This window comes from Myotis davidii, unplaced genomic scaffold (assembly GCF_000327345.1).
Source record: "Myotis davidii unplaced genomic scaffold, ASM32734v1 scaffold184, whole genome shotgun sequence".
In the NCBI taxonomy this organism is placed as follows: domain Eukaryota; kingdom Metazoa; phylum Chordata; class Mammalia; order Chiroptera; family Vespertilionidae; genus Myotis; species Myotis davidii.
Window position 1 is genome coordinate 123,107 of NW_006297021.1, and position 10,913 is coordinate 134,019.

At 43.9% G+C, this 10,913-nt stretch overlaps 1 protein-coding gene across 2 annotated transcripts in view; it reads right to left on the bottom strand.

The window, feature by feature from the left end:
* GPM6A (glycoprotein M6A) overlaps nt 1–10,913 on the bottom strand; it is a 179,115-nt gene that overhangs the window by 4,067 nt on the left and 164,135 nt on the right. For both annotated transcript variants that reach the window (XM_006772655.2, XM_006772654.2), the window contains exons 4-6: nt 9,068–9,221; nt 3,188–3,264; nt 2,576–2,641 (exon numbers count right to left, since the gene is read on the bottom strand). In XM_006772655.2, coding sequence (XP_006772718.1) covers nt 2,576–2,641; nt 3,188–3,264; nt 9,068–9,221 — 297 coding nt within the window. The remainder of the gene's footprint in view (nt 1–2,575; nt 2,642–3,187; nt 3,265–9,067; nt 9,222–10,913) is intronic.

The following is a 10,913-nucleotide window of genomic DNA, read 5'->3' on the forward strand; positions in this document are numbered from 1 at the left end:
TTAATGTTTATTTTCCTTTCCGTTTTCTTTTTAATGTTTTGCTTTTTGTAAAGGACATTTAAATAACATTATTCATTTAGGCAGGTGCTATTCACAGAATTTTACATGCACATAGATATCCCAAAAGGAAAGAATGCTTTATTATCCACCTTTTGTAAAAATGGACTTTACAGACTTCTTCTATATGGGTGTATAGTACTTCTCATATGCATCCCTAAAATTATTCATTGCACAAGGGTGTGTGTGTGTGTGTGTGTGTGTGTGTGTGTGTGTGTTTGTGTGTGTGTGTACACCAGTGAAAAAGATGCTTCCTCGTATCTCATGGCCAGACTGGGGCTGCTTGGACCAGGCATGTGGGAACATCACTGCCCAGACCACATGGGAGCTCCCCCAGGGCATGTTCTCACTTTGAGTTTAGGTCCAGGTTAGGGTTAGGGTTAGGGTTAGGGCTAGGGCTAGGGTTAGGGTTAGGGCTAGGGCTAGGGTTAGGGTTAGGGCTAGGGCTAGGGCTAGGGTTAGGGTTAGGGTTAGGGCTAGGGCTAGGGCTAGGGCTAGGGTGTCATCCCTCCAACTAATCAGTCACCATGACTTTATTAAGCAGCTCATATTCCCTAATGAAATTCCTATTAGAGATTTCTACACTAAATCTAAAATGTGGATCAGTTAATCCTATATAATGAAGAGCTAATATGCTAATTAGACTTGATGGAGGAACAACCTTCCAGAAAGACCTTTTGGTGGACCTACCAGAATGACCAGTGGGTTGGGTATGGGACCATAGCCGAGGCAGCCACGGCTGCATCAGCCTACCCTTTCTTGAATTTCATGCATAAGGCCTCTAGTATGATATAAAGTGAAGAAAATATTTGAAAACTTACTGTTGCACTGACCTAGTTGGTTTTGTTAAATATTTAAAAAAATCATTTTTCATAAAACAGAATCAGATCTTAATACAAGAGTACGAGATCACTAAAAAGAACTGGCTTGAAATGCTCACTAGCACATTAGCGTTGTCTCATCATTCCTATTTTTATTCTTTGACCGGAGATAAAATGCTCTTATTTTTCAAAAGGTGCTCCTTCTACCAACACATTAGCCCAGTGGTTCTCAACCTTCTGGCCCTTTAAATACATTTCCTCATGTTATGACCCCCTCAACCATAAAATTATTTTCGTTGCTATTTCATAACTGTAATTTTGCTACTGTTATGAATCATAATGTAAATATCTGATATGCAGGATGGTCTTAGGCGACCCCTGTGAAAGGGCCATTTGACCGCCAAAGGGTCGCGACCCACAGGTTGAGAACCACTGCATTAGACAGAGTACTGTCTATGTACTGGCACCATAGGAAAATAATTAAATTATCCCAAATCAATTCATCATTTTTGCATCTTGAATTCACTATTACATAGGTGAGGTTACCAGGAACCTTCTAGATTTCTGTAATATCTGTAATGTAACTGCAGGAGCTGTTATTGATGCTCAGAGCAGTGTTGACCCCCCGCATCCCAGCAAGCAATCTGGAATTCATGGGGAGTTAAAAATGGGGAGCAGGAGGGGCACACAGTAGGTCCTGCTCACATGTTAGGATTTGTTAATATTTCTGAAGAAAATTAGATAGAGAAGACATTGACATTAAACCACCGAGATTTATTTTAACAAAATTAATCCCTTTCTCATAAGTGACTCAATGGCTTTTCAGTGTTCTTATTTAAGGAGGAAAAATGAATAATGTGAGCAAAGGAGTGATGATATTATTTAGAACTACAGGCCTGGTGCATGAAAATTCATGCACGCAGGGGGGTGGAGGGGGGGTCCCTCAGCCCGGCCTGTGCCCTCTCACAGTCTGGGACCCCTTGGGGGATGTCCACCTGCCAGCTTAGGCCCGCTCCCTGGGGGAACGGGCCTAAGCTGGCAGTCAGACATCTGTCTGGCAGCCTGGGAGCCTTCGGGGTAACGGGTCTAGGCTGCAGTCAGATATCCTTAGCACTGCTGAGGAAGAGGGAGAGGCTCCTGCTACCACTGCTGTGCTCACAGCCATCAGCCAAGCTTGTGGCTGAACAGAGTGCCCCTGTGGGAGCACACTGATGAGTGGAGCTCCCCTTATGGGAGCACATTGACCATCAGAGGGCAGGTCCTGTATTGAGCGTCTGCCCCCTGATGGGTAGTGCGTGTAATAGCGACTGGTTGTTCTGCTGTTAGGGTCACTTTGCATATTGCTCTTTTATTATATAGGATAGTGCACTGACACACTCATCTATGCCACAGAGATCATTTTTATGTTAATAGTAATTTGATGTCTACATGCTTGCTAATGAATTTGCTTGTTTCTGTTAATGTTACCATATTACTGAATGTTGCAATCCTACACTGATTACCAATATTATTTCTGTTGTTATGATAATACTTCTTTAGGCTAAGCCTGTATTAACCCAGTGTTCCCTCACTTTTTTTTGAAATGATAATAAAATAAATGATTCCTATGAATGTCAGACATTTGAGATAATCATTTCTACAAGCAAATACCTCTAATTCCAATGGAAAAACCATGCCCAAAGTCCCTGAGATCTTACCATAGCAATGACCGCTGCCCCCGCGCCAGCCAGCGCCACAATGAACAAGTGGAAGGTCATGTTCAGCTGCAGAGGAAACCACAGAACCAACATGCATGTCAGAGTTTCAGCGGAAAGGAGGTCAGGCCCGCGGCTTCTAATGAGTAAGAGCTTTGTACATCTTCAGCGGAAGTGAGCCTGTGAGAATCCCTTCCTCCAAAAACAACATTACAGGATCTTTTCTCCTGAAAATCATGTCAACCTTCACAACAACATCCTGTGAATACGATTTCATTATAAAGATGAGGTCATGATGAATAACAATGATTTTCAGTAATATAACAATAGGAGGTGATGTTATCTCTTTTTAAAGAAATCTATAATTTTTCAACTTTCATTAAAATGACTGTTTCTGGAAAAAATTTAAAATAGATACCATTTGTATTGAAGTGCACAGAACATGCAACTCATATTTATTTTCTAACCCCACCCCCCTGCATAATCTCACAGCAAGAAAAATGTCCTCTGGAAGAAAAAGGGGAAAACTGAGTATAGAATTAATTATGTACGGATCAGTCAAAACGCACAAGGGAGCGAAAATTCCCACCAAATTGAAGGCTGCAAGAATCTCACCTCCGTGGACTCGCACATCCTGAGGAAGTTCTCCGACACGGTGCACACTTTCTTTTCCTCTCCGATGGTCACAATCCCTACGACACATAGAGAATGAGGGGTTAGCATTGCACAGGTTTTCAAGGGCCCAGAGAGAAAATGAAACTTTTGCAGATAAAATCTAAGCACATTCCATTTTATGTTATGTTACAATAGAAACCTCCGTCCTGGGCTTTCATTTCTGGATGGTGACTATGGGTAGAGTGGGAAGTGGGCGGTCCCACCTCTGTGGCCCTCATCAAGGCCAAACGTGTTCAGTCTGCATTCCCGGGGCCAGCACCTGAATCTCAGGTCAGCTGTGGCCAGTGGATTGGTTTGGTCATTAATGTGAGGCATAGGCATGACAGCTACAGTGATGACCAAGACCCAGACCGCCCTCAGCCTGCATCTCATTTCATTCTTTGCGCCAAGCTCCCGTTAGTCTATAGAAGCACACGGCCGGAAGGAAGACTTCTCTGTTCAGACCGAAAACAGTGCTGCCAGTGAGGGGGGATAAAAACCTGTGGTGTCACTCGATTGCTCCTGGGCCCAGTTGGTTTATGGACCAACTGCCTCAGGACCACTTGGGGCAATGATCGAAATAAGGAGTGTCCCACTGGTGTGGCTCAGTGGTTGAGCACCAGCCTATGAACCAGGAGGTCATGGTTTGATTCCAGGTCACGAAGGAAGCACAATTTTACATCCTGGATCTAGATGATATGATGGGGACCAGTTCTAATATTTTATGAAACAAATAGGACACAGGCCTGGGTTGCGGGCTCCATCCCCAGTAGGGGGCGTGGAGGAGGCAGCCAACCCATGATTCTTTCTCATCATTGATGTTTCTATCTCTCTCCCTCTCCCTTCCTCCTGAAATCAATAAAAGTATATTTTTTAAAATAAATATTTGTGGACCTAGCAGAGAGCTGTTGAATGAGAGCCTTGGCCATCTGCCCGGCCTGTAGCTTAGAACAGTACACAGGGGACCCACTGCCACAGGTTTTGTTTAGAAAAGGGATCCAGTTTATCCAGAAATGGATCTTTAGTTTGATGTCCAGAACTACTGACGTGTCAAACACAAGTATACAAGAAAGAAAGAAAAATTGCAAGTTCTGAGCAAACTAATACCTAAGCTTTTAGTGCTTGCTGCTCTTTATTTAATTTTATTTATTTTTAAATTAAATTTATTGGGGTGACATTGGTTAATATGATCAGCAGGTTTTAGTGGGTTTCTCTGTTACAGGCTCTGTATATTGCTCTGTATTTAGTTTTACTGTGTGTGTATTCACACATTCCTAACTCAAGGGCACCACCAGCCCCCTCTCTGGAGCTGGCGCCATTCTGCGTTACCAACAGTTTGGCAATGATTTCCATTAAAAACATCATCTCCATGCAGTACCCAGCATGAGGAGCTCTTCCATCTCTGCCATGGTGGCGGGGTGGGGGCCCGCCTATGATCTGCCTAATAAACCATCATCGCTGAGGAGGCTCCTGATGCAGGCCTCCTCCATTGGATCAGTGACAGGCAGGCGACATTTGTGTGGAATGCCCATTTCTTCACTCACTTACAGCAAAACCCTAGACAGCACTGCCACGTTCACCATCTGCAATTCCTTTCTTTTCATTTCCACTCAACCCTTTCCAGATTCTGCCCCAACCCTCCACGGACATTCTTCTTGCAAAGCTCACCAAGACTTCCCATTGTTAACAGCAAAGGTGAATTCCCGGTTCTCCGCTCATGAGGGAGGCTGTCCGTGACGCCCTCCTCCTCCACACTCTCTTCACGGGGTCTGCAAACCTGGCTCCTGATTTTGTGTTTCTGGTCTGTCCTGTGCAAATAAACGGAGTCTCCCCAGAAGGTCTCTTCTCCAGGAAGATCGTGATTGGCAGGTTCACGATCTCAGAGTTTGTCGAACTTTGTTTTATTTTACTTTTTGGTCACAGAGATATATATTTTTCTCAAACACGTGCTTGAACACAATGGGAGCTCAGTAAGTGCTTGTTGGGAAAAGGGTGGCTGAGTATGTGAAATGAAATCCTATGACGAGAGCTTCATGGAACTCAGGTGAAGGCAAGCTGCTCCTGCCAGTGTGTGGACCTGCTGGACCAGAGGTGGGCGTGGCCAAAAGACTAGCAGAAGCCCCGCCCACTCGGGACCACTTGCTCCCTACATTGGCCCAGAGGTAGTTTCATCATCTCCAGGTTTTAAGGAAGCACAATTTTACATCCTGGATCTAGATGATATGATGGGGACCAGTTCTAATATTTTATGAAACAAATTTACTGGGACAAATACCTAATACATTCAATGTCATTACATCGCTGTACACAGAATTGAAGGACAACTAAAGTCATTATAAAAGCATGAAAAATTAAAGTTGGAAGTAACGTGATGCCATGACTCACTCTGAAATACAGCAAAGCCTAATGTGGTAAGCCAGCCTCAAACCCTCCATCTGTATGAAGCCAGTCTCCCCTTCCCATCAGACCTGGTTGAAATGCGCATGCGTATTGCGTTGCTGGTGGGGTGAGGCCCGGAGGAGCTAAGCAGGCACAACCCCAGGACATGGGAGAGCTCCCATGTGTAAGAGCAGAGATGCCATCCACATGCTCACGAGACAGCTTTGCAAAATAAGACAGACCACTTTACAGCATGTCCTTATCTACACAATTACTTTTAAAAAAATATATTTTATTGATTTTTTTACAGAGAGGAAGGGAGAGGGATAGAGAGTTAGAAACATCGATGAGAGAGAAGCATCGATCAGCTGCCTCCTGCACACCCACTTCTGGGGATGTGCCCGCAACCGAGGTACATGCCCTTGACCGGAATCGAACCTGGGACCTTTCAGTCTGCAGGCCGACGCTCTCTCCACTGAGCCAAACCGGTTAGGGCTACACAATTACTTTTTGGATGACATTAGCAAATGTCTATTCTGATTATACTCCAGCTTTTGGGGAGCGGTTCTTTTCTATTCTGATGCCCCTTGTTGCTAGCTTGATTGCATGCTTACATACAAGTTTCTTATGAAGGAGTGCTCTCTGGAGGGCAAATACAAGCTACCAGATGGTAGACTGTGCGTAGGGAAAACAGGACGCTTCATCGCTGATGTAAGGCTGCATGACACCTGCAGAGTGTCTTCTCTTCCGTGGCAGGAGGAAAGTTAAATTGGAATAAATCTCGATGACTATGCTGTCAACAGTGCTAAGGTTCAAGGGCAGCTCTAATCCAAGTCATGCTTCGAACTTACCATAAGGATGTCCCATGCAACACTTGAGACATACTGTATGAAAAAAGCATTGCTTGTTTAGCTGAAATTCACACTTAACTGGGTGTCCTGTATTTTGCCTGGCAACTCTCTGAGAGACTAGTCACACCTTTCCAGTTTTAATTTTTCAGCTGAGCAGAATAAAAGGAAGACACTGCGGGGAGGGACAGAGCCATGGTTTTCTGAGCAGCTGTTCTCCCGTGGTGACTGCCAGCTGAGGTGTCCTTTGCCTGTGTTCATGTGGGACATGATTCCATGGGTGAAACCTACCCAGTGGGAGAGCTGTCCATCCCCTCCCATCATCTTCTTGCCGAGAACTTCATGCTCAGAGAAGATCATCTGCTTTTCACTTTCGTTAGACAGAGGAACCTGAGGACTTGGTCTATCAGATGGGGTGGTGGCAGAACAGTTACACTACCCACCACATTCTAGCTACACTATCACTGTGGAGACACAGGGCCTGAAGACACCGACTGGTGAAAGATTCCTGCTTTTCTGACGCACAAGAAAACCTCATTGGAAAATACCTTCTACAGCATTCCCAGATGTTAACCAGCTACAGCATTCCCAGATGTTAACCAGCTACAGTGTTCCCAGATGTCAACCATCTACAGTGTTCTCATCTACAGCATTCCCAGATGTTAACTATCTACAGCGTTCCCATCTACAGCATTCCCAGATGACAACCATCTACAGACTTCCCAGATGTCAACCAGCTACAGTGTTCCCAGATGTTAATAGGTGAGATTTTAATAGCCATTCTGTGAGAAACAGTCTATTTGAACATGTGGATTTGCATGTCTCTTATAAAACCTGTAGCTCCCATGGTTTTACAAATGAAGGAATAGAATTCCAAATAGGGTAGGTGAGATGGGACTTGACCTTTTCACATTTGTAATTCAGTGCCTGCTTCAACAGGAGAGGCAGTTGACTGAAAATTTGGAACATAGACATTGCAGCCACCTGCCAGGATTGCATCCTGCTCAGGCACTTACTAGATGTGTAACCATGGGCAAGCCATTTACCCTCCCGTGCCTCCGTTCTGTCATTTATAAGGGATGTAGTAATAGTGTCCCCCACACAGAACTCTTGTGAGAATTAAACAAGTCAATGTATATAAACCATTTCAGATAAGGCCCACACAGAATGAGCACATACACACGTAAAAAACAGTATTGTTACATGAGGTTTCAGCCCTAAATAAAAATAACCGAAGAGGACTTCTGATTCATTTAACATTCTTTGATTTTGTTGTTGTTACCACCTGAGTGTAACTACAAAAGCTAGACAATGAACAGAAACCCCCCAGGGTGAGATGGAATAGGCCAGTTTAACAGAGACTCAACCCCAGATCGAAACCTTAACTCTTTTTTTTTAAAGATATATTTTATTGATTTTTTACAGAGAGAAAGGGAGAGAGATAGAGAGTTAGAAACATTGATCAGCTGCCTCCTGCACATCTCCCACTGGGGATATGCCCACAACCCAGGTACATGCCCTTGACCGGAATCGAACCTGGGCCCCTTCAGTCCGCAGGCCGACGCTCTATCCACTGAGCCAAACCGGTTTCGGCCTTCTTAACTCTTGATTGGATTAGGGTAAGGACGGCTAGAGCTCCCAGCCCAGTCTAGTGTAGAGGTGAATTTAATCCCCTCGGAATATAAGCTATAAACAACTTTATACTGCTTAGCTATGACACAGTTTAAATGTAAGAATATAGAAATGTTGACTATAAATGTATGAATGAAGTGTTTTATATGAAAAATCTAATGAAAAGAAAGCTGGTATAGCTTTTATAATATCAGACCTAGTAGACTTTAACCCGTAAAATGAAACTGAAACTTATAATAGTGACCTCTCAATTATTAAGAGTCTTTGTTTCCTGCTCTACTAATTAAAAGAATAAACGAAATAAAATATTAAAACACACATTTTGGGGGGAAATGTGGCTATTTTGATTTGCAGTTTGGGAAATTGAACTCTTTATAGAATATGGTTAGGTGGCTGTTTCCACGTTGAAATTCCGATGAGTTCTTTATGAAAAAATTTATAAAACAAAACAAAAAATGCTCAGTATCTTTGTCCTGTTTCAGAAGACAATGAAGTAATTATTTCTGAGGTGATTTTTTGAATAGACCTCATGATATGCACAGCTGGTCAAGGGACCATGAACATAGGCTGCACCCACTGCGCCTGGGAAAGTGAGAGGAGTCAGGATGGGCGACCCCATGTTCATGATGTGAGATCAACTCCCACTCCATCTCAAATGCCCACTTATTCATAATCAAAACCAATGCCTTCAAAGGGAATACATTGTCTGATAGCATCGTCCCTTCAGCAGAAGGTGATTGGCAGTCGTTCTGAGGCAGTTACTCAGGGAAAACACTGTGAGATGTTCAGAGATGGTGGAAAGCAGCTATGGGGGCAGGAGACCTCACTCAGAAGGGAAGACCACTTATTCATAATCAAAACCAATGCCTTCAAAGGGAATACATTGTCTGATAGCATCGTCCCTTCAGCAGAAGGTGATTGGCAGTCGTTCTGAGGCAGTTACTCAGGGAAAACACTGTGAGATGTTCAGAGATGCACCTACCGAACTGACGCAGGTCCAGGCAGAGATTGGCCCCTTCCACGAGGGTGCTGTTCCGGCAGATGGTCCACAGGTTGAAGTACATGTAGACGGGCAGGGAGGTGAAAGCCGTCACGCCCAGCCAGGCCAGCATGAACAGGTAGGTCAGCATGATGAACTGCAACCGAGGAAGAGTTGAGAGAGAACACGTGTCACCCACTGGGAAAGAAGAACCTTTTGTTTACAGTGTGCGATATCGGAGGGTTTCGGTGCTGTAGGTATGACACTGGCGAGGGCTGTGGCATGGGAAACAGAAGGGACGCTGAGGGTTAGGAGAATAAACCTGCTGGGGAGTCACCATGGCAGTCGTTGGGATGTACAAGGAATGATCCACTGCATCTCAATGCCTGGTTCATTCGTGTGTTGATCTTATGAATCTGAACACATGTTCTGTGAACTTTAGAAAACATGAACTGGGATCTTTAGAGTGGATTGTGCAAAATGAGTCACAACTGAATCCTGTTTCAGTAAGAATGCAACCCAACTACCCTTAACTATATCTTCACCGTCACCTATGTGCCTGACCTGATGCTTGCAAGTCCTCTGCCAGCTACACACAGTAAACAGGAATGAACAACAAGACCAAGAGAGAACTTTTAGGACCACATTCATATCCGTATTTCAATGATTGATCCACACTTGTCACTAACACGGTGTTCATGGACTGAAGAGATGAGCAAATGTGTCGCTCAGTTATTGCTCTAACCCTGGTGGTCAGAAGGGGAACTTAGTTCCTGACTGCAGGGAACACCCAGGTGTGCAGACATCTTCCAGGTAACTCACCGAGCAGTAGGCCCTTTCAAGCTACAGTTTGTGTTTTTATGATTGGTGTTTTGTACATTTCCCCAGTAGGAATACAATTTTCCTTCCCTTTCTCTCTCACAACCCAACTACCCTTCACTATATCTTCACAACAAAACTGGAAGTTGGATAAAGATGTGTTCTGGGAGCAGATGCATGTCTGCATGTACCAACAATCTGAATCTGCCTCCTGAGAGAGCCACTCTTTGCTTATTGTGTCTCATGAGTGAATTGTGGTATAGTTTCATGATCAGAGTCAGAACACCTGATGACCGGCATGTGTGAACATACGTATAAACATGAAATAGTATGTTTAATCCTCATACTCAACTAATACAGCGATAGAATTATATTTGAAAATGTCTGACACATAGCCCAAATTTCTATAGATATTTGGTCCCCTTCTAGAAGAATTTTGAAGAGAAGCAGTAGTGTTTTCTATCTTATCTTCAACACCTCAGCTGGTCACCCTTTCATAGTGACAATACAACATAAAGTGCATACACTGAATTAAACCGAATGTCTTCATCAACTCTGTCCATTCCTTTGGTAACAAGTTATAGCTAGACTTTACTCCAAATTTGGGTGAAACCTCAAACAAGTGAAACTTATTTAATAACTCAGAATATATACTAAAAATAACACTTTCAAAAACTGGTGAAGGTGGTGACAGTGTCCTGGCAGAGCTGATGCACCTATCCGGAAGTAGCATTGTGGTTAAAATTGACAGATTAACCCCCTGGCAATGGGCAAGGAGACACGTGATTGGTGCTGTTGCTCTTGACTATTATGTTTTGTTTTTTAATTTAAATCTTTATTGTTCAGATTATTACATTTGTTCCTCTTTTTTCCCCCCCATAACTCCCCTCCTCCCAGTTCCTGCCCCACCCCCGCCCTCACTCCCCACCCACTGTCCTCATCCATAGGTGCACGATTTTTGTCCAATCTCTTCCTGCATCTCCCACACCACTTTCCCCCCAAGAATAGTCAGTCCCTTCCCTTTCTATCT